The sequence below is a fragment of the Tenrec ecaudatus genome, chromosome 12 (genome assembly GCF_050624435.1).
Source record: "Tenrec ecaudatus isolate mTenEca1 chromosome 12, mTenEca1.hap1, whole genome shotgun sequence".
NCBI classification, from domain to species: Eukaryota; Metazoa; Chordata; class Mammalia; order Afrosoricida; family Tenrecidae; genus Tenrec; species Tenrec ecaudatus.
Window position 1 is genome coordinate 100,884,448 of NC_134541.1, and position 27,134 is coordinate 100,911,581.

At 56.0% G+C, this 27,134-nt stretch overlaps 2 protein-coding genes across 3 annotated transcripts in view; one reads left to right on the forward strand and one right to left on the reverse strand.

Annotated features, from left to right (window-relative positions):
• Positions 1-17,059, forward strand: part of TXNDC11 (thioredoxin domain containing 11) — a 62,127-nt gene extending 45,068 nt beyond the window's left edge. For both annotated transcript variants that reach the window (XM_075564282.1, XM_075564283.1), the window contains 7 exons: positions 870-982; positions 2,683-2,883; positions 7,371-8,163; positions 10,019-10,161; positions 10,429-10,538; positions 12,388-12,468; positions 16,329-17,059. In XM_075564282.1, the coding sequence (XP_075420397.1) occupies positions 870-982; positions 2,683-2,883; positions 7,371-8,163; positions 10,019-10,161; positions 10,429-10,538; positions 12,388-12,468; positions 16,329-16,962 (2,075 nt within the window). In that variant the 3' untranslated portion in view covers positions 16,963-17,059. The remainder of the gene's footprint in view (positions 1-869; positions 983-2,682; positions 2,884-7,370; positions 8,164-10,018; positions 10,162-10,428; positions 10,539-12,387; positions 12,469-16,328) is intronic.
• Positions 16,996-26,422, reverse strand: SNN (stannin). Its single transcript, XM_075564284.1, has 2 exons — positions 26,286-26,422; positions 16,996-19,594 (listed from the first exon to the last, which is right to left on the reverse strand). Exon 2 carries the CDS (start codon positions 19,520-19,522, stop codon positions 19,259-19,261), a length of 264 nt encoding a protein of 87 aa, XP_075420399.1. The 5' UTR covers positions 19,523-19,594; positions 26,286-26,422; the 3' UTR covers positions 16,996-19,258.
• Positions 26,423-27,134: the final 712 nt, after the last annotated feature.

A 27,134-nucleotide genomic window follows, 5' to 3' on the forward strand; every position in this document is an offset into this window, starting at 1 on the left:
TCCTTCCCACCAGCATTGTGTCACCGTACTTATTTCCCTGTGGGGCCTCAAGACTCAGGATTTTCTAAATCTTAATTTTTGGACAGTTTGAGGGCAGGAGATATTACTTTGTTTCCATATGCTTTTCTAGAAAATAGTGAGGCTGAGTCTCCTTTTCTGCAGTTAACCTTTGTATTTCATTTTCTGTGGTCTGCCTGGTAATAACCTGTGTTCTTTTATTTATTGATCTGTAGAACTTTGTATAAATGGCAGGTTCATTTATTCCACAGGAACACACTGATCCCTGGCTAAGTGTCTCAGGCCCAGCTTTGGGTGCTGGGAAGCAGCCAGAAAGGGCGGGGTCCTTTCTTTTGTTGGATTTTAGTTCTGAAGGGGAAATTGGGCCATTGAGCAAGAGTATGTAGAAGTCACTAAGGAAGAAATAGAGTGGCTGAGTGTGCTCAGGAGAAACCCCTGCTCCATCTCCCATCGTAGGCTTCATCCGCCAGTAGGTCAGGGGGATCAGGGAAAGTTCCTTAGAATGTGGGGTCCCAGCTGAGGTCTGAACACAAGGAGGAGTTGGCCAAGGAGGTTTGTAGAATGAGATCAGCAGGTACCTGGCACTGCGGTGGGCCTAAGCTAGTGTGACTCTGGGTAGTAGGGAGCAGGAGAGAGGCCAGATCCTCCGGAACAGACAGGGGTGATGGTCAGAGTGTTGTAACATGTGGAGGACAGAGGTCAGCTCCCCTCCTCTTCCGTGTCTCCATACTAGGCCGGGCCCACAAAGCCATGCTCCTGGGGCGCGTGTGCGTCAAGGTTCATCACTGGGATTGGTGGTGGTTACAAGGCATGGGCCCTTTCCTTTAATATGGGAACCTTTTCTGTTTCAGATTACCTAGGAACAGTACGGTTTGGGGTTATCACAAATAAGCACCTTGCGAAACTCGTATCCTTAGCACACTCTGGAAGTGTGTATTTACATAGACATTTCAACACATCGCTTGTAAGTATTTTGAACTTGCCTTTATATGAGTGCAGTGCCTCTGACCCTTGTGTAGGCTGCAGCCTCCTGTGAGGACTGGGTGGTAATGGTGGGTGCGACGAGCACAGACACCCAAGGGCCCCAGGACTTACATCCAGGCATCACTGTCCTATGTTCTTAGACTCCGGCACCACCCTGCTGGTTATCCTGGTTGAAAGGAATTCCAGGAGTGTCCTGTGAGAGGGCTGTTTCTCAGCACCCATATTCGTAGAGGTTAAGCTGCCGGCAGTTTATGTTCATTTATTCATTTCTGTGTCCCACTGAGAAGTTATGGCTCTGCTCCCTGAGCCCTGGGCCACCCCAGTTGCCCATGCTCCCGAGGTTCTTTGCCTTTTGGGGGTGGGGGAGAGGGGAGGACAACCCCCACTCTGCGGTTTCTGTGTGGTTTGCCGCCTGCTTCTCATTCTCGGCTGCCTCCTAGCCCCACTTGGGAGCAGATTTCTCGGCATTATTTCCTGTCTCCCCAAGCTCACTGCCGCACTGTGTGTGACTTCTCTGGCAACCAGCTGCCCCAGGGCTGCCCCGCCTTTTCAGCCCAGGCTCCCCTTTCTCTGAATGCTCGGCACTCTGCTTCTGCAGCCGGTACCCTCGTGCTCACGTGCATTTCTGTGTTTTCCAAGTGGACATCCTAATATTTGGTCCCCCACCTGGGGACCTGCTGCTGGCATTGTCTTTCTGCCCCCCCCTGTGCCCACAGCCCCCATCCTCCTGTGCTTCTGCCTGTACCACTTCTGACCTCAGCTGCCCCTGCCACCTACCAGCCTCCTGCCCCCTTCACGTGTAGCTCCACCCACACCCACCTGGGCCTTCTTTGTTTCTGGTAAGGACGCCACGGGCGGTGGAGGTGTGGAGGTGGGGCTGTGCCAGAGCGTTTTCTCCAGGGAAGTGGTATTTAAAAACCATCCAACCAGTCAGCCAAGAAGAGGGTGGGCCCCTTCATTTTGAAGCCTCTGAAGTCTGCCTCTGAAGGAGGAGAGTCATCTTCCTTTGTGAGGGTGTTCCTTTTTCCCCACATCCACCCCCCCACCCCCACCCCCCAACTGCTCTGACAGTTTGATATAAAATCCAGTAATTTCCATCATGGAAAATAACAGAAATGGATTTGATTGCTGACATTTGGTTGCTATAGAAACATAAAACGAAAGGTCTGTGTTCCTCTGTCATTCAGCCCACATGCAGTGTAGTGCGTGCCTCTGGCCAGTCCTAACCCATTCACTGGGGTACATTCAGAGATAGGTTGACTTCCAGCTCTGTGCCTGGTGGTCCAGCCCCGAGGATAAAACATAATCCAGTCTCTGCTCTCAGGGAGTTCCCATTCCTACCCACAGGGCACAGCTTTTGTGGGCCCAAGGTAGAAGTCTCAGTGATTCCTGACTTGGGGCTTTCCATACCGAGGGTCCCTTTGGAGGGCCCAGACACTTGAGTAGCTCTCCTTGGACAGGTTGCCCCCAGCAGGCAAGGAGGATGTGTCCAGAGATGAGTCACCTGAGGGGGAAGAGGACAAAGTCACCCATCAACACTTTAGCTTTGCCACCACCCCTGGCCCCAGCAAGGGCTTGCTCTCTTGTAACTGCCCAGAAGAGATGGCGCATGTGGCCCCTCAGGAACAGTCCAGTGGAGCACCGACCTCGCACCTGACCTCGCGCCTTTGCACTCCACAGGTCTTTCCCAGGGAGGTCATGAACTACACCGCTGAGAACATCTGTAAATGGGCCTTAGAGAACCAGGAGACACTCCTCCGCTGGCTGCGGCCTCACGGAGGCAAGAGCCTTCTGCTGAACAATGAACTGAAGAAAGGGCCAGCGCTTTTTGTATTCATACCCTTTGATCCCTTAGCCGAAAGTCACCCTTTAATAGATGAGGTAAGAGTTCTTGTGCACCCCTCAGGAGTAGGGAGCCTCACTTGGGCCAGAGGCTCCTGCCCTTACCCAGGGTGGGCTCAGCCAGCCACTCCACACTGCTGACAGTGGCTCTGGTCTAGGGAGGGGCGGGGGCTGGCAAGACAAGGAAAGTTGGAGCCAGCCTTTCCTAAGGGGCCTAAGGTGACCTTCCCCTCTGGGGCGGGATGAGGGAATGGGCAGGGATAAGGTAGCGTTTACTGGGGCCGAAGAGATGCTATTGTCACAAGGCTCTGGTCTGATCACTGGCATGGAAGTGGGGTTGACAGCAGGATGGTGAGCTTTCTGAGCGGCCGCTGCTGTGCGCAGGGTTCTGGCTATGGGTCACGGGGGTACTTTGAGGAGCAGAAACGAAGGCTCGGCAGGGGGAGCCTGGGGTTGCTCGGTGGGATTTCCTGGGGGTTGACCCAGACCATCTTCAGACACCATTCTAGACAGGGCACCCAGGCTTCCATGCCCTTGCCGCTGGAAGTCCCTTTCAGAGCATTCTCAGCTAGCTAGGAGGAAGAGGAGGTGGAGGGCCAAGGAGGAGGAGAGAGGGAGGGAGACGATGGCTCTTCTTTCCTGAAGAAGAACTCCAAGGGTTAGCCTTTTGTATCTGTGGACAGTCTGACTCGGGTGGGGCCCTCCGAGCCTTTCTGTAGCCAATACCGAGTCTCCTTAGAACCCTTTGTAGGTCCCCAAACCAACTGACCCCACTGCTGTTGAATGAGTTATGATTCACAGTGACTGTACAGGACAGATGCTGAACCGCTCCCGAAGTTTCCAAGGTTTTCTTGCTTATGGGAGCAGAGAGCTTCCTCTTCCCCCGACGAGCAGCAGGTAGTGGGACCACGGCCTTGGGTATCAGCTAAGTGCTGAAACACTGCCCCCAGGGCTCCCACAGGTGGACAGGCCCTGCTTCCAATTCCAGGAGGAGGAAGAGGCCATGGTCCCAGAAGCTGACCTGGACGGGAGAGGTTTAGGGTGGGGCTTCCAGGAGCTCGGTGGGCTGTGAGAAGAAAGCCTGAGTCAAGGACTGGTGCAGCAGGTTTCAGAGCTAGCTGGAAACGACAGGGGCGCGGGTGGGGCGGGTATCCTTCCTCTGGGGATTTCAGGATCTCATTGACAGTGAAGAGGTCTGATCTAAACTGGGTGGTAGCAGTTGAAAGTTGCTCTCAGTGCACAAAAGGCTTGGAGGCAGCCTACCTCTCCCTTCCTCCTTGAGGCCTCACCGAGACCAGGAAGCCAAACGCTTGAACTGAGACGAGGGAGTGTATCAGAGAGGCAGGGTGACGGAGTTGGGGCAAGACCAGCAAAGACTGTTGGAAGCGTTGTTGTGGGCGTCAGTGAGTTGAGCAGTGCTGGGGCTGGGAGGGCCTGGCCAGGGCAGCATTCCATGCAGAGCCACTCCCACAGACCTGGCTCTCCATGTGCCTCCAACACCTGGTGTCTCCAGAGAGTTCTAGGGAGGTTAGAGGACATGCCCGAGTATATTATGCAGCTTGTTAATCAGAAGAAGTGGCGACCTCAGCCGGCCAGAAGCCTTTGTGACTTGTGTTTTGCTGGAAAAGCTTTGTGTCGCAGCCGCCCCTGCAAGTGCAGCAATGGTGGTTTATTCTGATTAGAACCCGGGAGGAAGCGTGTGAACGTGCAGACACTCCGAGAGATGGGCTCCCAGGAAATGAAAGCGTGTGGCATATGTGTGCATTGTAGCCCAGCCAGAGTGGTCCCACTGCCTTGCCTGTTGGGAATGTAGAAGTACGCATAGGTGTATTTTACGGGCAAAGAGAAGACTCGGAGCATTCCAAAAGCATTACTTTATACAGAATGTTGTCAGATTGAAAATATCCTCTGGGTGGCTGCTTAAGACACAGTAAATACTTAGGAGTTGTGTGGGGCCATCTTTGTGTGTGGTGGGGGTGTACACTGCTCTCTCTTTGATTGTTAAGCAATACTAAGACCTCAGGTCTTATGTCCACATAAGAATCTTGTTAAGATCTAGATTCAGATTCCAAGTCTCTAGCATGGAAATGCCAAATTCTCAGCAAAGGCTCAAACTGCATCGACCTTCTTTGCAGCCCTGTTGACATCCACATCTGCATCCCCTTCCATGAAGGTGACCTAATACCTGTTGACTGACTGGCAAGTTTTGGTCCAGGTGAACACACACTTCTATTTTAGAGAGTAAGTGGCTTTTTAAGATAAAACCACAACCAGCCATCACCTGAACTAGAGTTTTTGAGGAAAGCAAGTCCTCCTGCCAACACTGAGATCGCAGAGTTGTCGGGGTGCCACTAAAGCTGCTCTGGGGACTAGAAAACAGAAAGATGAATGAATGAAGGGTTCCCATTCAAGGTATCAAGGAGCCCTGGAGACACTGTGTGCTAAATGTTAGGCTGCTGAACAAAAGCGTCACTGCCTCGAAACCACCGGCTACTCCAAGGGAGAAAGACAAGTCAGTCTGCCTCCAGAAAGAGGGTTTCTAGGGGTCACCTAGTTGGTTCTGAAGAGAGTAAGTGGTTTTGGACCAGGTGGTGGCAGGTGCTCCGAGTGGATGGACATGGAGGAAAGGGTAGATCTGAATTGCAGAGGTGAGAGTAGCAGGCACATCATCCTGCTTGCTGCATACCTATCCCCTGCGTGACTGCAGGCTGTCAGGCCAGGTCGGCAGGTCCCTGCCCTTGAAGATCCACAGCCTATGAGGAAAGGCAAGGTTTGGAGGGCTCAGGGGCCCCGGAGATGCAGACGCCAGCTCCCTGGGGAAGGTTAGCTTCACAGCGCAGCAACCCTGGGGCGGAGGACAAGGACTCTTCTCATAGGGAGTCACCCAGGCTTCCAGGACAGGGCCTGTCTGGTCTGAGGAGCCTGGGAAGTCGGACAGGGCTGCAATAGAGAGAGTCACCTGGAGTTCCTGAGAGCCATCCAACATTGGGCAAGGAGTGGGGTCAGGCTGGGGGTCTGAGGGCAGCATAGAGGCTCAGGGAAGCTGGTGGTGGTGGTTGTTAGGGCCTGTCTAGTTGGTTCCAGCTCATATGACCCTTTGTACAACAGAACGAAACACTGGCCCCTCCTCACACTTGTTCTTTTGTTTGAGCCCATTGCTGCAGCCACTTTGTCAGTCCCTCTCATGGAGGACTATTCTTGTTTTCACTGAAGGTAGGTGTGTTAGGCTGGTTGACTAGAGAAAGAAATCCAGTGACACTCAATAGATGTATAAGAGAGAGCTTTGTATCAAGCAGCTTTATATATCAGGACAACATCCCAGCCTGTCCAACTCAAGTCCATAAGTCCAATGCTAGTCCATAGGTCCCTCTTCAGATACAAAGCAGCCACATGCGATGATCAGAGTGCAGGAAGATCACAAGCATGTCGGTGCAAAGTCCAGTGGATCCAAAAGCGGTGGACATATCTCCAGGGCTTTGGAAGTCCCTGGCAGGTCTCTAAGTGGCTCCCCAGCAGGAAGGTGAAGCAGAGCGAGAAGGGGAGGTTCCCAGGACCCTCTTTCTGAGCAGGTCATGCCCACGAGGAGGCACCTTCATGCTGTGTGATCTGATTGACAGGCTAGACTTCACCACTGCACTTCAAGTTGACATGAAATTATGTAACTACCTCAGTAGGGAAGGAAAATGATGGTAGTCTGTGACAGGTGAGGCAACGGGGAGGAGGGTCCTATGGCAAGGCGGGCGGTGGCAGCAGATTCCAGAGCCTACCGAGTTTCCAGCTCGATGGTGCCATTGTCAGGGAGAGAGTGCTCGAAGAGAAGGGTGGAGCCAGGGGAGGGGACAGTATGGCTGAACAATGTGTGGATGGGATTGACTTCTTTAAGGGGTGGGTTTACTCAGGACGGACTGCGTATGCTCTGAGTCCTGGTGGCACCATGGGTTAGGCATTGGGTTGCTGACCCGAAGGTTGGTGGTTTAAGCTGCTCCTTGGGAGCAAGATGGGGCTGTCTGCTCCTGTAAAGATGTACATTCCGGGAATCCTACTCGAGGCACTGTGAGTGGCAGTGGGCTTGGGCGTCGTGGCATGGGCTCTGATAAAGTGTAAGCGTCTGCTTTCGCAGCCTTCCTGGGTCATTCCAGTGAGGGCCGCCCGCCACCAATGCCCGGAGACACTGTCGCCCACTTTGGGAAACTGCATTTGGACTATGGTCTGCAATAAGGCTTGTGACAGAAGACACAGAGGTGGGTAGTTGTAACGTGTCGGTGCAAAGTGTGTCCCATGCTGGAGGGAGAGTAAAACTGTTCTCGGATCCCGGGGAGCAATGCCTCCTCTGGGCTCTGCTCTTGTGGGTGGAAGGACAGAGCACCCCTCTCGGTCTGTTCGCGGAGTGCCCTGTGCTGCTCTGAGGGAGCCGAGAGGTCCTCAGACACATGGACACTGTCTCTGGAGGGTAACCCAGGCCTGTGGTGTTGGTGGGTGTATAGCGTGTGTGTCTGTCCCCCTCACCAGCTGCTCCTGTGTTTCAGATCACCGAAGTGGCCTTGGAGTACAACAACTGTCATGGGGACCAGGTGGTGGAGCGGCTCCTGCAGCACCTGCGGCATGGGGGTGCGCCTGTGGTGGAGACGCTGGCCCCCGAGGTGCCTACCCTGCTGGCAGGCCCCCCGCAGATCACTGCATCTCCCTGCTGCAACACCGTGGTGCTGCCCCAGTGGCATGCCATGTCCAGGACCCACAACGTGTGTGAGCTGTGTGTCAACCAGAGCAGCACAGGTGTCAAGCCCAGCTCGGTCAGCATGCCACAGTGCAGCTTCTTCGAGATGTCAGCCGCACTGGACTCCTTCTACCTCAAGGAGCGGACCTTTTACCCCGTGGCGTCGGGCAGCATAGAGTGCAGCAACTTTTTAAGCTCCTACAGCCCGTTCAGCTACTACACTGCATGTTGCAGGGCTGTAAGCAGGCCTGCGCCGGGCTTCACCGATGCTGCGGACGAAGCCTTTGAAGCCCCAGCCATTGGCTTCTCTTCCCTGGAGGAGAAATGTGAGGCCAACGGTCCAAGCTCCGTTCCTCACATTGAGGAGAGCCAGTTCCTCTTCCCCGAGGTGGACCTGGAGGATGCACACTTCACAGGTCTGAGCTGCAGGACCAACAAGACCCTGAACATCTACCTGTTGGATTCCAATCTTTTCTGGTTGTATGCAGAGCGGCTGGGTGCACCGAGTGCCACCCCATCGCGAGAGTTTGCTGCCATCGTGGATGTGAAGGAAGAGTCCCACTACATCCTGGACCCCAAGCAAGCGCTCGTGAAGTTCACCCTAGGTACTGCAGGCTGCACTGCTTCCCCGGGCCCAGCTCCTTGCATCCTTGCAGATGAGCCACTGCAGTGCAGGGTCTCCTTGCTCTGGGCGTGGGGATCTCCCGGGAGCTTATCCTTATCCTTAGCCTGCAGCTGCTTGTGGATTAGTCTTTTAAATGGACCAGAAACTTCACATGTCCCCACTGCAGATCACGTGCATCACGTAGCCCTTGGGGAGGTGAGAGTCCGACTCTAGAGCAGCGGTGTGCACCGCATCTCTCAGGCATGGCATGAGCTGTGGTCGGTGGGGCGGAGTCACTGAGAAGGGCAGGAGTGGGGAGCCCTTCGATGCCCCATCCACCCTCGTACTTGCCCTGAGGGTTTGGCAGCAGCAGTGAAGTGACCACACTGTCCTGTGCCCAGGACTCTGCTGACATCTTGAGGGAATGGGAGCTCAAACTCTGCGAATGCAGCCTCACTGAAACCCAGCCATGGCCAGGGGTGGGGGGTGGGGCGTGACGTGTGCACCTGCTAGCCTGACAGCAAGAGAACTGAGAGAACTCCGAAAGTGCAGCTCTTTCCCCGGATCTCCTTTAAGGCCAGGCAACGCTTGTTCCCTGCCTTAGACACATTGTGGAAAGACTTAGGGCATGTTAAATGTTCTCATTTGCAAACACAAGGGCTCCTGCTCTCATCAAACAAGAGGGCTCCTCATGGATGTGTGACTAGTCACTTTATGACATGCCTAACTGTTGATATTGTACCTTTTGTCTCCATGATGCTGGCTGGGGGCTCCAAAACTACACTTTGGTATACTCAGATTGCATTTGAGTTTTCACAAACGGAAACACCCCTGTGTTTTTTAAGGATTTGGTCATTGAATTGTTCCGAATTCTCTTCAGTCACACTCGAACATTCCATGAGGCCAACATGCATTCACTTAGAATGGAAGGGAACCTGAAAGCTGTCCTCAAATTTCTTGTAGTCTAACCATGTCCAGCGTGGCCAGTCACTATCTTGTCATTGGTAACAAGCTCACAGTGGACTCTCTAAGAGAAAAACAAAACCAATGACATTGTGACATTGCCACCTTCCCGTGTGACAGTGCCAGCTAAGTCTAGGGCAGAGTTTAGTCTACGTTCCGATTAGGAAATAATTCTCTTAATATTTCAAAAATCAGGCCACCTGCTGTAACTCAGCTGCTGGTAGGTAATACTTCCTCTTCAGCATTTACAGGGCATCCTCCCTTCGTCTTCTCTGCTGAACACTCCCTTGTGTGCTGGGCCCTCCGAAAGGGGCAGGCGGGAGAAGGGAAAAGCAAAGCCCAGATGAATGCCACTTCAGGTGATGCAGAAGGAAACACTGCCGGTGGCACGTGGTTGCAGGGCAGGCAAAACTAGTGGTTCATGGTTGGTGGTTGGGTGATTTCAATTATTTGTGGGTCTTATTTATGTGTTTCCCACGAAATAGAATTGAACTTATTTTTCTTAATCTCTTTTTTAAAAAAGGGCACTTGAGGCACTCTTCCAAAGGAAACCAGCACCAACAGGCTAGCTGCTTGCCTTCAAGCTCAGCACTAGTAGCCGCCTTCCGTCCTCTGCTCTCTGCCCTGCAGGGGCTGCTGAGTCTCAGCACTTCTCGTTCATACCTAACGGCCTTAGAGCCACAGGGTTTTGTCTCTCAGGACCCTGATGTGGCAGGGCTCTCTGCAGCCTTAGTTTCCTGCTGTCTGTGGACCAACAAGTTAGAAAAATAGGATAGACTTCTCACTACGTCTTCAAGCCACATCATCCCATTTTTTGAAAACGAGTTTAAAGTAGGCCAGCCGCTCTCCCTGTGCCAAGAGGAGGCTTGATCCTGTTTTCTCTTTATTTGTAGAGTCTTTCATTCAGAACTTCAGCATTCTCTACAGTCCCTTGAAAAGGCATCTTATTGGAAGTGACTCTGCCCAGTACCCTTCTGAGCGTTTAATCACTGAAGTGACAACTGATACCTTTTGGGAAGTGGTCCTCCAGAAGCAGGTATGGAGTCAGGAGAGGGGCTTGGTGGTGGTGGCAAGATTGGGTAGGGGATGGTGGCTGGTTCAGAGCAGTTCCCTTTTGAAGGCCTATAAGGTCATCTTCTTGTGGGACAGTTGTGGTTTACAAGGTGACCTTCTAATGGTGAAGTCCTTAGAACAATTATCATGGGGCAGATGATGTCTTGAATCATGGTCCCTGTAGAAGCGGCTTGTTGGGTGGTGGCAGGGTGGATTGAGGAACCCCTGATGAACCTGTCTCTTCCCACAGGATGTCTTGCTACTTTACTATGCACAGTGGTGCGGCTTCTGCCCCTCCCTCAATCATGTCTTTATCCAGCTGGCTCGGCTCCTGCCAGCGGACTCATTCACGGTGGCCAGGTAAGGGGGCTGCTCTGTGGCCTTGTGGACTCCATGCCCCCACATGCTTCCCTGCAGCTTCGCTGGGTGGCATGCTTCCTTCCCGTTGTGCTGGGGCAGAACTTGACAGAGGCACTTCACTGTCGAGGGGAAGCCTGAGTCAGGGAAGAGCAAAATCCACACTGGAGCCAAGTTTTCCCAGTGGAGCGAATGTTCCTTCCCTGGCTTCCCTTGGTGGGGTGGGTGGAGCCCTGGTGAGATTGAGGCGAGGAAGTGCAGTTCTGTGAGCGAGGAGCCTTGGGCTGCCGTGTGAGGCCTGCTGGACTGCCACTGACCTGGGCCTTCTTTAAGAAAGAGGCTGCTGCTGTTTTATTAGCACTGCCTGTGGGCTTTTGAACAAACAAATACTTTAAATAGTTCCTGAGAAAGGAACCTAATAAAAGGGTTTTTGAATAAAAGTATTAAGTGTCAGAAGGAGAATGGTTTATCTTCTATTCCCACCTTCAGGAAACCTCCAGGTACATAAGATGAAACCACAGGGCAAAAAACAAAGAATGTTAGATTTGCTAGTTCCTCTGAGAGAGGGCAACGTTCTGAATAGCGGCAGTTAGTAAAACAAAGGTGAAGAACCCCTGCACGAGAAGAACGCACCATGAGAACCAGGCTAGCGAGCAGCAGGTGTGCTCCATGGGGAAATAGTAATAGTCGCCACGCATGAGGACGCCCAGGACTGGACTCTGCTGAACCCTCAGTGCTGTGGGAAACAGGTCTGCTAGGTCACTGTCCATTCACGCCACCTGTGGGGGATCAGCCTCCCCACAACCACATGGGTCCCATGGGGCGGCGTGTAATTGAAGGGCAAATTAAAGAGACCTGAGACAACATGCTAGGAAGGGCTCACCTTCTCTGATGGAGACAAACCAGAATGAGACAGTAATGTATTCTCTCACGAGTTTATATAATCTCGAGCAAGCAAGCCACAGTAAGAACATACAGTGTAACAGGAAGGGGATGAATTGAATGCATGGTGACAGCCCAGAGGTGGTTGTAAGAGGACCTACACACCAGGCCTCAACTAGAGCTCTGGAATGCGTGTTGGCTGGCCCAGGGGACTCCTGAGTGGGTTTGTATGGCACGTTCTTTAAATTTTATAGTTTGCCTTTCTTTGAAGGAAAGGTTAGGAGGAAAAAGGGTTGGCTGTCTAGTGGAACACTCATCACGACTTGTTTAGGAGGTATCTCTTTTTAAAGTGCATCTCACCCTTGGGACTAGTACTGATTTCCCCTGGCATACTTTCTGAAAACTGCCATCCCAGCACGATTCACAGCACGCTGGTCTTCTATTTGTACCATTTATGAATGTGGGCTTGATTGGACCTGTGGGCCTGACAGCCTTGCCCAAAGGCCAGTGCTCCCTCCTGAGGAGGCCGATGCGGCCTGGTCCCCCAGCGTGTGGCAGGAGCTTGCTGCCAGAGCGGGCCCTCGAAGAGCAGCTGCAGCTGGAACCGCAGTGTCTGAGAGGGGCACTGGGCAGTTGGCCACTAGTCTGAAATCTGATAAATAGGGTCGAATTTCCCCCCATTTCACATCACCCATCTTCTGAGTATGTTTTGCTCAAACACAGTGATTTTCTTTCTTTTCCAGAAGCTAAAATACTTGGTCAGAGTCTCTTAGGCGAGCAAACTCCTTTCCTGGGAGTCCATTTTCACTGGAGGTGTTCAGCTGCATAAACAGGCTACGTCCAGGGGCGCTGGCAGGAAAGGGCTGCCCTGGTGTGTGCTGGAAACGCCGCAGGCCCTTCAGCTCTCTGAGAAAGCTGGCTTCTTGGGTTACCCCTTGACCCTTTCTGTGCTTTCTCTTTGCGTTGACAGGATCGATGTCGCTCAGAACGATCTTCCTTGGGAATTCATGGTTGACCGTCTTCCAACTGTCTTATTTTTCCCCTGCAACAGGTAATGCTGGGTCTAATGATGCTCGGGCAGATGGGGTTCTTTTGTTGAGATATGAGAGTGGAACTGCTCTAAGTTACTTCAGGAAAGTAAGATGTAAATTGTTACAGTCACTGCCATTACCAAGTCAGTGTAGTCTGACTCTTCTGAGTGCTGTGTTCCCAGAAGTGTGCTATTAGGAACCGCAAGCAGGGCGGAAGGCTCAGGTGTCAGTGTCGCAGACGATGTTGATTGTGTTAGGCACCTGGGGTTCCCGCGCTGTTTCTGACTAGAGCCTCAACGAGGCCCTTTGAATTTGGGTAGCTTTCATAACCCAGCTGCCCACAGGCAGGGTGCAGAGCTTGGCCGAAAGTGCTCCCCACGTGTGTGAGGGAAACCAACAGCTATTCCCTTAAGCCTTGTGGATGCCCCGAGATTTCGACCTGTGCCCACGTCAGTCGTCCACACTGCGACCATGCTGGAGGCTTTCGTAACCACTGCACGCTCCTGCCTGGGTCAGTGTGAACCAAGCAAAACACACACATGCCACACCACCCCACCCCCGTGTGTGTGTGTGTGTGTGTGTGTGTGTGTATAAAGTCACAGGCTTATACACCTTGATCTTTCACATGTGCCTAAAGGAACTCCAAGTTCAGTTATTCCAACAAGTCACTTGGAAACAAGAAGCAAGGATGGGCATGAGGACCCATGTGAAACATGGGAATGCTGCCCGAGAAACGGACGTTTCCACTAAAACAGATATGCCCCCTCCCACCCCTTTCTGATAGGCTGGGTCCTGTGGAAGGTGAGCACTTGATGGGCTGTGTGGTACCCTCGCGGCGGGGTCCTGTCTCGGTGCTGGTTCATCGCAGCCACTGTGGGGCCTTGCTGGTCATGCTTCTCCAGGAGAGAGGCCTTCCTTCACATACATTGAAGCATCTCCTTGGTTTCTAACTCAAAGAATCATTGCTGGTAATTCTTCCTTTGCTAGCAGGGTGCTGTGGAATCACACACTAAAAAAAAAACGTGACTCATTCCGTCTGCTGACTGCTGTGATGAGCCGTTTTCTTTCTAAGAAGTGTGTAAATTGCCACATAGCCAAGGAATCGGAGACAGTTAAACCAGCAGGCTCTGTGTGGGACAGAGCAGAGGTTGGGTATGACATTGCGTGAAGGGTAATTTTAGAAATCCTCATGCAGTCGGGAGAGGTTGATTTTCAAACAAGGTCTTGAAGTCATAGCACCCAGCACGTGCCTTTGCATGAAGAAGTCTTCAGCCAGTGGTGGAACCAGTCACTGAGGGGGCAGAGACAAGGCACCAAAGTGGGTGTTGGGGCCCTGAGTGGGGGGCAAGTGACCGTGGGTGTACAACTGCCCTGGGAGAGGGCCATGAGGAGGGAGAGTTGCTGGAGCACTGTTTTCGTCACCTCAGTTCCGCCCATAGCTCCTGATACGGGCTTTCTGAGGCTGTGAATCCTCAAGAGAGCAGGTAGCCTCTGGCCTACGGTTCTGATCCACTGACATTGCAGTTAGTAGTCCAATGCTTAAGAGACAGCGCCACCTGGCCCCCTTGGGCGCCCTTCCTGCTTTCCTGGAAGTGGATGGTCCAGAGTGTAGACTGAGCATCAGGACTGGCTGGTTTTGCTTTACTGGAAGGAGCTTGTGCTGCTTGCACTGCTGTGGATGTTGTCAAGTTCCTATGAGGTCAGAAGGGGAGTGGGGGCAGGGAGACTGCATTGATTGACCCACACGGAATGCTTGCTCTTCCCAGGGGTGGAAGTTCACAGTGATAGAGGAAACGGAAAAGGCTGCTTGATACCATGAAATGAGACCCTTCTTAGGGTTTTCATGAAAAGAATATACAACTGGGTATGCACTGCAATCACACTTGAACTTGGGCATGCGATCTAGATGTTGACAGTGGCTCATGTGGGGAGTGGTCATCGTCCTCAGAAATAGGGAGAGGCCAGCCATGTGAAGGGGCCTAGTGTCCCTGCAGGGACATCTCAGAGCCAGGTTCCCAGTCAGTCAGGGCCCTGCCTGGGGAGACTGACATTTCAGAGTGTGGGTGCCCTGGCTCAGCTCTCAGGATGGGAGGGAAGGAGGGAGCAGGTCAGAGGGGTGGGCCCAGGCTACATACGCACTACATACTCCACCGAGCTAGCACCTTTTTTTGAGAATTACCCTGTACCCCAGTCATCTTTTGTGTCTAACTTTCTGTCTGCTCAGCAGTTGCCCATGTGTCTCCAGAGGGCGGGCCCGGGGGCAGGTTAGTTGGGAGCTTAGCCATCGCCCTGCCCAGGGACACCTTTTACTTGCTAGAGGTGTAGAGTCCCTCCTAATGAGCTTCAGGCGTCACACCACTTTCCAAATGCCTCCTTTCTCAGAAAGCACCATGTCCAAACTCCGGTGCCTGCTGCTTTGAGAGCCTTCTAGCACACTCCTCAGGAAGAGTCCGGCAGCAGCTAGCAGTGTCAGTTGCAGGTGGTCTGAGCAGTTCCCTACGGTTGTAGGCCCCAATGCCAGGCCAGCCTGCTCCCTGGTGGGTTGAATGCTGGATCTGCCCCACTAGAAGAAAGCTGGACATTTTTTTAAAAGTATACTTTCGAGGAGGGGTTGGTTATATACTTACTCCCGAACTAGTTTACAACACATTTCACTGTCCGGTTTCAAATGCTGACCTGAAAGGTTTGCATAAGCCCTTGTAAAATGAGGCTCAGCTGAGTGTATGTATGTTTTTTGGCAAGGGGAAGGAGTGGCTCTCCATTCATAGCACACCTTCTTCCTGAGGTGGCTGCTGCGGGTTTAGCGGGGTGGTATGTGGAGGCTGACTTGAGTGGTTTCCTCGGGGCTTTTAAAGGAATAGGGAGTGCCTCTCGTTTAGCCTTCACCACAGTCCTGGGTGGTCAGTGGTGCGCTGGTCGCCATTTCACAGCTGTGCTCACTCAGGAGAACCGAGCAGCAGTGCCGGGCCTGGACTGGGTGCTCTGCCGGCTTCAGGCTCCAAGCACAGCCTTCCCGTGATGCCAAGCTAAGGCAAATCATCCATTTGGTCACCTCAGACGTCAAGCTGCTGACTTTGATGTATGGTGGCCAAATCGTGTATGCATGAGTGTGTGCACCTGTGGTAGCAACGTGGGCTGTCGGACCACTAAATGGCAAGTTCTGAAAAGGAATCTCTACATCTGGACTTAGTGCGGGTCTCCCGGGAAAAGCCCTCAGTGCGTCAACAGCTGCCTTGCTCACACTACACTCTGAGGGATATGGCGATGGTGCGCCCCACCTTCTGGGCTGCTCTGCTTGTGGGGTCAGCCCCCTTCGTCGAGGAGCCAGTAGCCACCCTTCAAAGGGACATGTGGGAAAGTCCAGAATGACCTGCCCCAGCACAAGCTGGTGGGGGATCCCCAAGCGCACTGTGAGCCTTCTGCCAATGGCTGCAGAGAATCCCGGCGCACCAGTTTACACATGAAACAGCCCAGGCCGACCACTCAAACCTGGCTTCTTTTTGGCAACAATGTTAGGGCTAAAGCCCCAACGTGGGAGAGGCAGCAGAACTGGACTGGCTAGCAGTCCTGCTGCTCCCTGCGGGCTACTCGTCAGGAGGCACTGAGAGGCAGCCCCAGTAGGTAGCAGAGTGGGTTGATTCTAATGCTAGCACAAGGACAGCAGCTTGGTTGGACCCACCAGGTGCTCCCTGGAGGGAAAAAAAGGGGCTTGTTGCTCCTCTATTTAGTTTTAGAAACTTAAAGGGGCACTGGTACCCTGTCCTTTAGGGTCTTGATGCAATGCGTGGGAGTCACCTCAGCGCCAGTGGGTGTGGGTTGGCCTTTTGTGGGACAAAAACATTGACTGCCATGCTTATCTTGAACTTCTTCCCCCCTCTAGAAAGGACTTAAGTGTGAAGTTCCCCGAAGACCTCCCCATCACCCTTCCCAACCTGCTGAAGTTCATCCTGCATCACTCAAACCCTGCCTGGAGCCTGGCCAGCACCCCGGCCCCTGAGTGCCAGCGGAGTGAGGCTGCCCTGCAGCAGGGCCACATCTCTCACCTGGAGCGAGAGATCCAGAAGCTGCGCGCAGAGATCAGCTCACTGCACCTTGCGCAGGTACAGGTGGAGGCCCAGCTGGCCGGCGCCCGGCGAGACGAGCACCGGCTGCTGCGGCAGAAGCAGACTCTGGAGCAGCAGCACAGCCTGCTCCGGCTGCACAGCGAGCAGCTGCGGGCGCTCTATGAGCAGAAGACCAGCGAGCTGGAGGAGGTGGCGCGCAGGCTCCAGGAGCTGGCTGACGCCTCCGAGAGCCTGCTCACTGAGAATGCATGGCTCAAACTCCTGGTTGCCAGCATGGAGAGGAGGCTGGAGAACAGGGACGGCACCGCTGGCACGCAAGATCCCCTGGAAGCGGAGGACCCCGGCCAGCCCGAGCCTGCAGGTGTCCCCCATTTACCTGGCAGCAGCCCACCCACCAATGCCAGTGCTACACTGACGCCTGAAAGGAGTGCTGAGAACAGGACAGACTAGCCCTTCAAGTGCCGTGCAGCTGTACATGGGGAATGTATTTATGCAAATTTTATTGAAACTTATTGTAAATAAAGATTTTTCTCAGTGGTCTATAAAATGCACTTGGACGGAACTTGTTGAGTAGGATGGCACCCCTCCCACTTATTGCACACACGGTGCTCAGACAGGACAGAGCGTGGCCTGCTGGAAGGTGGCTGAGGCACAGGGTCTCGTGCAGTGGCTCATGGATGGGAGGACTGGGTCTTGACTGGCTGGTCAGCAATCCGGGAAGAATCACGAAGGGTCATGACTGTTCTGAGCCTGAAGAGAGTGGCTCTAGTGTCCCCGTGGGGGGGGGGGAGCCACTTTTGACAAATGACAGCCATTATAACAGTCATGCAGTGTGTTACCAGCTTGGCAGGCATTCGGTCTTCATCTACAAAGTCCCCTCGGGGCCCATCCCCACACTAAGCTCTGATGGGCCTAGATAACACTGCAGCCAGCAGCAGCCGGGGGATAACCCCAGAAAGTGCAGTGCAATGCTATGCTCTTCAGAAAATGAAACTTCACTGGCAGGTGCCCACCTCAGGGTGGGCCTGGGACCAATCACTGGACAACCTTGGGTCTCAGGTCACACAGCCCTTCCTAACTCCTCTGAGCTTCCTCCATTAGAAAGCAGGCTTCACCCCACACCCCAAGAGGCACTCCAAACTGCTGGACCTCTGGGCCATCCCCACCCGGTATACCTCCTCACGCTGGAAGCCAGGGTCCCGCCACGGTGGCATTTGATTAGACACCCCAGGGGTGCCCACTCTGCTAACCATGGGAAGCCTGGCTCAAAGGCCCTCTAAATCTGCCTTCCCTGTCAGGTGTCCCACCTAAGCCCATATTGCCTAATGGGCCCCTTTAAGCTGTCGCTTCATGTTTGCCCCATGTCCCAAATTAGGTGTCTACTGCTCAAATGAGTGTTCCTACCACACCCCTCGGGTTCTGAAAGGCAGGCTTGGTCAGAATGGTTTTAGAGGGTGTCGCCTGGGTCTGACAGAACCAGAACATCTGGCTCTGAGCACACATTAGCCGTGATGCTGGCCGGGGACCGGCCACCTGTTTCTACCTAGGATGCATTTACACACAATGGTTCCCACGATGCTACCAGTGGTGGAATCCACCATCTAAATGAGCTCCCAAGGTGCTACCTGACCAGCGGAGGCCCGAGCACATGCTACACAGGGCCCCCGCCCAGACTCCCGCTTGGCCTGCATGCAGGGACAGGGATGGTGAGAACAGTCACCACCTGACAAGTGGGTGGTAACACGCAGAATGGATGAGAACACATGAAAAGGAGAAGAGGGGAAAAACCTCAAACCACAACCCCCCCCCCCTCCAGGGCAGGAAACATCAAATACAAAACCCAAACAATTACAAAACTCCTCCCAGGCCACTTAGATTCTAGACTACAGGAGCAGCTCGGGCTCTGGTGTATCTATGAAGACAAAGCAATGCAGTAAGCCTGTGCAGAGGAGGGCCAGCTGGGGGCAGGGACGGGGACTCGGCATGCGAAGGCCGAAGGGGCAAGAAACTGCTCTGCCACCGGAGTCCTGGGAGCCCTCGGGACCCACTGGATGTGCCCTTCACTGGCTCCCGGGCAGGTTCGGTGGCTTCCTTGCAGTCCTGCCACTAGCAACAGCAACCAGCCTCACGACTGAAGCTACCTGGGAAGGAAGCAAGCACGGTCCTTCCGGCCACTGCTACCCAAGCAGAAATCCCCGCGCACCCCAGCTTCACAGCTAATGCAGCACTTCCTTTACACTCACTCACTCGCTCACATACACACACATGTACCGGGCCCTGCAAATGCAACCGAGGCCTTCCAAGTCTAAAGCCCTCCCCACAGTCTGGACTCCAGTCATCTTAGTCCCTTAGGTTGGTTGGAGTCAAACCAGATCCAGGTGCTCTCTGGGTGGTAATTGAACACGTGCTTTTGGGGGCGTATTTACAGTTCACAGGTTGGTTAGTTCACGCATTACAGTAGTTGCGCCATTAAACACAGGCTCAGCTAAACACTCAAGTAACAAAAGCACTTCAGGGACATGAGTCCCCGATGGGTCAGGACTGCCCACTGCCAGCAATGGGCGGCCCACCAGGAGGCCTGGGGCATGCCCGTGGCCAGCAGGTCCTGGCCGGGAACCGGGACCCCGGGAGTCAGTGCATGCGATGACGAAGCCGACTGAGGCCATGCCAGCAGGTGTCAGCCCTTCCTCTTGGGCAGCAGGGCGCCGGTGGGTTCACCCCACCCGTCGTTGCCTCGTATCCCAGCTCAGCCATGCACTTCAGGCCCATTGGGGGTCAGTTTGGCCTTCCGCTCGACGCATGGCCCCTTGGCAGAGTACTGCACCAGCAGGAAGGGCTCCTTGGTCTCGCCATCACCCACGATGCTCTCCTCGTCCTCTGACTGGCCGATGCGCTGCAGCCGGAGGTAGCACCAGCAGCCCAGGATCAGGGCCCCCAGGGCAGCGATGGCGATGAGGATGACGATGACAGTGACCACGCCTGTGGTGGGGCTGTGGTCCACGATCGACATGGTGGGCTCTTGGGGGGCTCTGCCACAGAGAGCTCTTCTGGGACCGGCTCAGTGAGGCTGGACCTCAGAATCCTGCAAGACAAAGAAGACAAGGCTAAACCAGGAGGCTCTGCTGCCTTGGTCTACGCGACCCTGAGGCCTGACCGCCTGCTCATCTTGGACCCAGAGAAAAGTGCTCCCTTCACTGGCAGCTTGCCAAGCCTCCCTGACCACCACCTGGGCAGCCACCCTCCCCCTTCAGGGTGCCAGCGAGGGAGACAGGACAGCTGTGTGGCAGCACTTCAGGGTACCTGGTTGGGTGCAGGTGTGTGCTGGCCACTACTAGGTGACCCCCAAGGAGCCAGTGACCTTGTGATAGGCCAAAAGTTGGGAAGTGAGGGCAGGCCACGTATGCATATCAACCAGGTCCTGAGGAGACCCCAGTGCACCGCACAGTGTCGAGAGGGTACTGGCAGAGACACGGTCCTGTGGCTGGGCAGCAGTCAGATAAGCAACCAGGAAGAGGCCTGGGGACAGGGAAAGAGGCCCCTGCCCCTCCCAGGGCTCAGTGTCCAGGCGGTGTCTGCCATTACACACAGGGTGGTGGATGCTGATCAGGGAAGGCAGGCCGGCCCTACTGGGGAGGGGCACCTGGTGGCAAGTTTTCAGCTAGAGTGGGGAGTGGAGCCTGTCCTGGCAATCTCTGAGGGGACAGAACTTGGGAGAAAGGGACCAGCACTTCCCAGCTGGGTCACCTGGTGAGTGGCAGTGGGAGGCCTGGATGACTGTGCCCAATTGGGTCTCCTAAGTGGAGCCTGGCACCCAGGTGAGTCCCTGCATGGTGCCAACCGCTAAAGTGCTTGGCTGCTAAAACAAAGGCTGGAGGGTTTGAGGCCACCCAGAGATGCCTCTTGAAGAAAGACCTAGAATCTATTGGCAGGGGGGTAGGGGGGGACTGCAAAAAAAAAGGTGGGGAGGGGGAGTTTCCAGTTAATTATCTGTTGATTCCATTTTCCCATGAGCTTTTTGGAGCCCTGACCCCCAATACAGGTCCTTGTACAGCCTGCAGGCCAACCGTGGCTGCGTGAACATCCGCTGGTAAGCACTGGGGTCGGTCCCAGGGAGGAGGAGCCTGAGGCGCCTGCACAGGTCTGACAGCCCAGGGAGCTCGCCACGGCTGAGGCACCCGTTTTGTGAGAGGACACCCACGCGGGTTGGCACATCCACAGAGGCTGGAAGAGCCCTCGTTAGAAAGGGCCTTTCTCCATGCCAGGGGTCTCCGAGAAGCCCCTTTGCCTGAAGGAAAAGGGCAGTTAGGTCAGAGCTTGTCCAGGGACCAACCAAATGCCTGAAGACAGCTCTGTGCCCAAGCCACATGAGCACAGGAGGCCAGGCTGGGGGCAGATACCCTCACAACCGCCCTCTTGTTACCACCCCAAGACAAAAGTGATCCTCACTGCTCCCAACTCTGCAGCCAGCACCCTTCTACTCTGAGGCCTTTCCAGGGCCCCGCAGGGCCTGAGATTGGTGCCCCCAGCCCCTCTGACCACATGCCCCTCCATCAAAGGAGTGCCCGGCTCCCGATGTCTCAATAAACCAGAGCGATCTTGCCCCTGGGGACACGTGGCAATATCTGGGGGGCCATTGTGGGTTGTCACAAAGGAGGGGTCATGGAAGGTGCTGCTGGCTTCTGGAGAGTAGAGGTCAGTGACTGCTAAACAGACCACAGGGCACATGACAGGCCCCCAAACTTCTCCAGAGAACCCCTGGGGCAGCTCAACCCTGCTTCCCAGGGCAGCCGTCCTGATGCCCCGGCCCAGACACTCTCGGGCCCCACGTCCCCCTCGATGCTGCACTCCACAGCAAGGTCTCAGTCTACAGCCCTGCTCACCTCTGCACTCTCCCACAAGCCACAGTCACCCTGGCCTCTCCCTGTCACCACCAGGGCTGATCTCGGCTCCAAAACCCACGCAGACCTGAGAGGTGACCCCTCACCCCATGGGGCCTCCACCACACCAGCCTGAGGGCCCTTCTCGTCCGCCCCCCACCCATCTCTGCCTCACCAGCCCTCTGGAAAGGAAGGCAAGCCAGCATCAATTCGGAAGGGGAAGTACATGTTTCGGGGGGTGGCTCCAGGGGCAGGAAGTGGGAAATCAAACAATGACAATGAGAGCAGGCTGGGGGGGGGGGAGAAGGGGGGAGTGATGGTGGGGGGACCGACTAGGCCAGGGCCAAAGCCAGCTGAACCCAGAAAGTGCCGATCAGCAGGGTAGAGGAAGGACAAAGCCCAAGGGCCCGCAGAGCCCTGGACCTTCGGAACCCATCCCTGTTCCTCTGTCGTTCAGCAACAGTTAGCAAGGAGGGAGGAGCCCAATGGCTGTTAACCACAAGGTCAGCAGTTCAAAATCACCAGCTGCTCTTGGGAGAAAGGTCAGGCTCTCCACTTCTGAGAGTTACGGTCTCAGAAACGCACAGGGGCAGTTCTACCCTGTCCTATAGTCACTATGAGTTGGCACCGACTCAGTGGTTTGGTTTAGGTTTCTGATCTTTCAAAAGTCAGCTTTAGTCATCCCATCAGCCCCACATCAGAATCAATCCCACACTCCTGGCCTCCCCTCGGGCTCCCTCCTCACCTCAGGGCCTTGGCACTCGGGTTCCTTCTCAGTGGTGCCTCTTCTGGGAAGCTCTCCCAGACCCCCATGCTCCCAGCCTTTCCTACAACTCTCGGCTTTCTGTGATTCTCCTGGGCCAGGGGCAGTGGCCAATGCGTGGGTCCCTCCCTGCAGGGGTCTTGGGCTGTTGTGTCCACTGCTCTGAGCCCAGCTGACCACAGACATGCAGCTGTTGTTACATCTGATGCTCGCTGCCGTCGGCTCACGGCGGCTGTGTGCGGCTGGTCGCTGAGCATGGTGCTCAGCAGAGCTTGGCAAGGAGGCTGCCAGACCTTTCTTTGGCAGCAGCACCGGTGGTGCCACCTAGGGACTCCCCTGTAAGTGTTCAACAAATGCTTGCCGAGCACCCCCAGCCCAGTGGCAGGGCTGAGGCAGAGGAGCCCAGAGTTGGCGGTCCTCCTCCCTACCCACTAGGCTGCCTCTGGAATCCTGCATAAGCCCCCATATCTGTCCCAAACGACCCAGGGGGCCAGGCAGCCAGGAGCAGGGTGCTGAGAAAAGGCCAGCGCAGAGGGCAGACCTTCTCCTCCATCGGCCTCCTTGAGACTGGGTAGGACAGGACCCAGCACGCCTGCTTACCGCTGTACTGGAGCTCCATGGCCTTTGAGCAGAGGTGTTCCTGTAAGCCAGTGGTCCCCGTCCTGCTTCAGCAGCACCCACAGGGCAGAGCGCACAAGGGGCACCGCTGGGGCAGGACAGACTCTGAGGAAGCCCTGGCCCCCTCAGAAACATCATCAAAATGGTCATCCACTGCCATCTGGTCGCAGGCCCTCTCTGTGCCCAAGGTTGGTGGCAGACTGGCCACTGCACTCCTCATGGTTTGCAATGGCAAAGTGTTAAGTAGATCACCAGGCCTTTCTTCCTAGCCTTAGTCTGGAAGCTCCACTGAAAGCCATTCAGCATGACTGCAACATACCAGCCTCCAGTGACAGATGTGGCTCTATGGGAACAGCACCTGGGTCTTCGTGGTGGAGGGTGACATCCTTCAATGAGCCACATCGATGTGGTGTGGTGGGTGTCCTCTCACCACCCACATTGCTAACATTGCTTCAGCACAAGCATGTGGTTCTCCCAGTCCCCTGCACTAGTCAGCCCTTCTGGTCACCACCACCCTCATCCAACAGGAGGTGACTCAGGGTCAGAGTGCTTAAACTGTCCACGGCTGCTGCAGTCGATGCAGCAACAGGGAACCTGCAGCGGGGCCAAGCGGATCCAAAGGTGGGGTCTTCCCAGGGTGAGGACAGCCAGGCCAGTAGGGGACTGCCAGGGAAGACACTGGGCTGGCACTTACCCTGAGGTGGGGTATGTGTGTCCTGACACCCACCTCCGTGACATCTCCTATGCTAGGCTGCTTGGGCAGGACCAAGGCCACCACACAAAACCTAAGGCCACAGGACCCTCCCCAACACTTAGGGACCATTCGCAACCCCTCCATCTCTACACTCATCCTGCCTCTCTCTGCCAAGGATGATGCAGGCCCAGGCTCCCACCCCACTCCTGGGAAAGCGGGATCTTTTAAAAGCCACCCCTAGTGTAGTGGGCTGCAAATTGGGCTGGTAAACCCAAGGTCAGCAGTTCCAAACAACCAGAGGCTTTCAGGGAGGAAGACGAGGCTTTCTGCTCCCGTAAAGATTTACAGCCTTGAAAACCCACAGGGGCCAGTTCTACTTTGTCCCATAAGATCACTATAGGTTGGAATTGACTCACTGGCAGTAGGTTTTGAGTTTTAAAGCCTGCCTCTCCCGTCTGTGGGGGTTCCTCTCACTGTACCCCCTTTAAGCTCCCCAAATGCTTCCTTCAAGGGGGTTCAGTCAGAGCAGAGACCACACATGTCCCTGTGGCAGAGCCCTGTTTGTCCGGATGAACTCGAGATGCATACTAGTTAACAGCCCCCCTCCCATGAGTCCCAGTGGGGCGAACCTGCATGACAGGGTCAGCACCCTCACTGTGCCCAGTGTCCCAGGGCTCACAGAGCTGACTGGGTTCCGGGACACACAAAAAGGCTGCTAGCACTCTGCGACAGTGTCTGGCTTCAACCCCCACTCCTATGTGTTCCAAAGGACAGTCCTGCCTCAGTCACAGCCAACTGAGGGAAGGGGTCCCTGTGCCCTGTTCTCCCTTGGAGGGGTCCCCAGTTATCCCTGCCTCATCACCAGGCCCTGAAACCGAAACTCACTCCATGGCCTCCTCACACACTCAGGGCCCCTCCCTCCCCCATGCCACTCTGAGCCACCGTGACTCAGTGTGCTAAACTGTTCCTACTGGCCTCAGTCTCTCAATGTGCAGAATGGGTATCCCAGGCCCCCACCCATGGCGTGGTGGGGACCGTGAGAATGGTTACGACGCATGGAAAGGCTGTGAGGCCATCAGGTTCGCTTGTCAGCTGGCAAGTCTTCCAGAGTGCCTCAAGAAGTCATCGAGGTCTTGGGACCCGACTCCCAGGAACCTGCCTCCCCAGAGGGTGTGGGGCCAGGGCCAGGCCCAATGCCATGAAGGGTCCCGTCCCTGGGGACATGCACTGTCGCCTTCTCGCTTAACTGGGCACATCATGGGTGTTGCCTGGCACAGTTCACTGCGCCCACCTTCTGGGGCTCCTCCAGGGAGGCTAGGGGAGGAAGGACACAGCGCCGCCCAGCAAAGCCAGCTGCCCAGCTTGTCAGCAAACCAGCTCTGCCTCTGCTCAGAGTGGAAACACCTCTTGCCCTGGTTTCTGCTAGGACTGCTGGCACACTGATACCCGAAGGGCTGTCTCTCTCTGCTGGGCCAAACTGGCACTGGGGCATGGCGGGTTCTGCTGTAAGGGAGCTGTACGTTCTAGACCTTAACCCCTGTCCTGTGGAAGAGGGAACTCACACCAGACACTCCTGCCCCCCCACCTGCTCCTCAGACAAAAGGGGAAGCTGGGGCCTTGGGGGACAAAGGGGCTGTCCCCAAGGTCACTTTGGGGTTCCTGCTCCCAGGCCTGTGGCTCAGGGACCCACCCTGGAAATCACCCGCAGGTCACTCCCAGGGACTCTTCCAGGGTAGCACTCTTGGCCAGTCCCTGATGATAATCACAGCAGCTTGACAGAAGTTGGCAGAGCACCTGCCTGCCAGGCGGCTCGGCTCCCAGACCTAAATCTGGACCTAGAGCATCTCCTGCAAACAACCCTGCAGTTGGGCGGCTGCGACCTGCACCTGCAAGTGCAGGCTCGCTGCGGCCCCGAGAAGTTACGTGCATTGCCCAAGGTCACACAGCTCAGTGAGGCTGCGCAGTGATTCAAACCCAGGCAGCCTGCTCGCCAAGCTTGGATTTCAACCAGACTTTAAACTGCCACCTTCCCCACCTCAATGCCCAACGGAAGGGTCGGCCAGTCCGGATGGGCGCTGAGCTCACGGGCCAAGGGCTGGGTATTGGGGGCACAGGGTGACAAGTGCCCGGGCGGCTCTCGTGCAGGCACGGTGCCAGGCGCGCCTCAAGTGCCCTCTCGCTTAGCCTGCGAAGCGGCGCTACCAGCTCCCCCACTCGCTTGCAGCAGCGCAGGAGGGGCCGGCGAGGCTGGGGGAAGGGGTTCAGCCCAGGGGCGACAGCTGAGAGGCATCGACAGATGGGGAGGCGGCCCAAGCCGGTCTGACCGTGGTGGAGGGAGAGCGCGGACCATGTCCACACCGCGCGGCCAACGCCGACAAAACCAGGGACCAAACTGCGGCTCGGCCTCAGTTTACCCACCTGCGAAATGGGGCCACCCCAGCGCACAGTCCTCCCGGCCCAGGAGCAGTCGGGAACCCTTCCTCCCCTGGAATTTTCAAAAAAGCCCAAGGATTCGAGGAAGCGCGGATCTGTGGGCCGCGGCCGGGGGCGAGGCGCTGTTGGGGGTGGGGGGCGCCACTCCCCGCAAGCGGCCTCCGCCCCCTGCCGCCTCCTTTGTTCGATCTCGCAGCAGAGCAGCGGACAAAGAGCCCCCGCCCGCGGGCGCGGCTCCCCGGGGCAGACCCTCCTCCGAAGCCGCGCCCCCGCCGGGCCGCGCAGACCCCGGCCCCCGGCCCAGCCGCCCCGCCCGCCCCAGGCCCGGCAGTCCCCGGCCCTCCCGCCAGGCTGTCCCGGGACCTCCCGCCCGGGCCGGCCCGCTCACCATGGCGCCGCCCGCAGTCGCCGCTCGCCCTGCAGCAGCCCCGAGGGCCCGGCTCCGCCCGCCACTCGGCCCCGGCGCCGCGCACCGTCCGGACGCTGGAGCCAGCTCTGCGGCGGGCGGGGGCGCCCACTCCGCCCGGCTGGGGGCGGGGTCGCGCCGCGGCCAATGGGGACCCGCGTAGGCACGGCGGGGCGGGGCCTGGAGGGCGGGGTCACGTGTGCCTGGGCCCCAGCGGCCCCGGCGGGGCGGGGGCTGCGCGCAGCTGGCTGCGCTGGGCGCTGGGGGTTGGAGGCTGGGGGCTGGGGCTGGGGGTTGGGGGCGGCCCGCCTTAGTGCGCGCCGATTGGGCGCGGTGGGTGAGGGCTTCACGCCGGGCGCCCGCGCTTCTTCCCCCTCCCCCAAACCCGGGAGGCTGCTGTCTCTCTCGTCTGCTTTGCCGAGGAGGAAACTGAGGCTCCCTGCAGGTGAGCAGGGTGCAACTGCCCAGCAGCAGGAGCGGCAGATTTGGGGTCAAGGCTGGTTGGTCGTGCGTGGGGAAGGAGTGGGTCATTCTTTCGTCCGTCCATTCAGCCGCACGTTCAGCGTGGATGGCCGTCTCTGCGGAGACAACCACAAGTCCGGCGATCAAGTCCCCGCCCTCCCAGCCTCGGCCTCTGGGGCTCAGAGACTTTGCAGTCGCTCTTAATCATGGTCACTTTCAACGTTGTAACCCCGTGGTGGACCCCATAAGTACCAGGCTCTGTACCAGCCTCTACGACTCTGAAAGGAAAACTTATCCCACTTTATAGATGCGGATCTTGAGGCCCCAAAGAGCACCTTGGCTCTCACTGGCGGCCCCTCACAGGCCAGG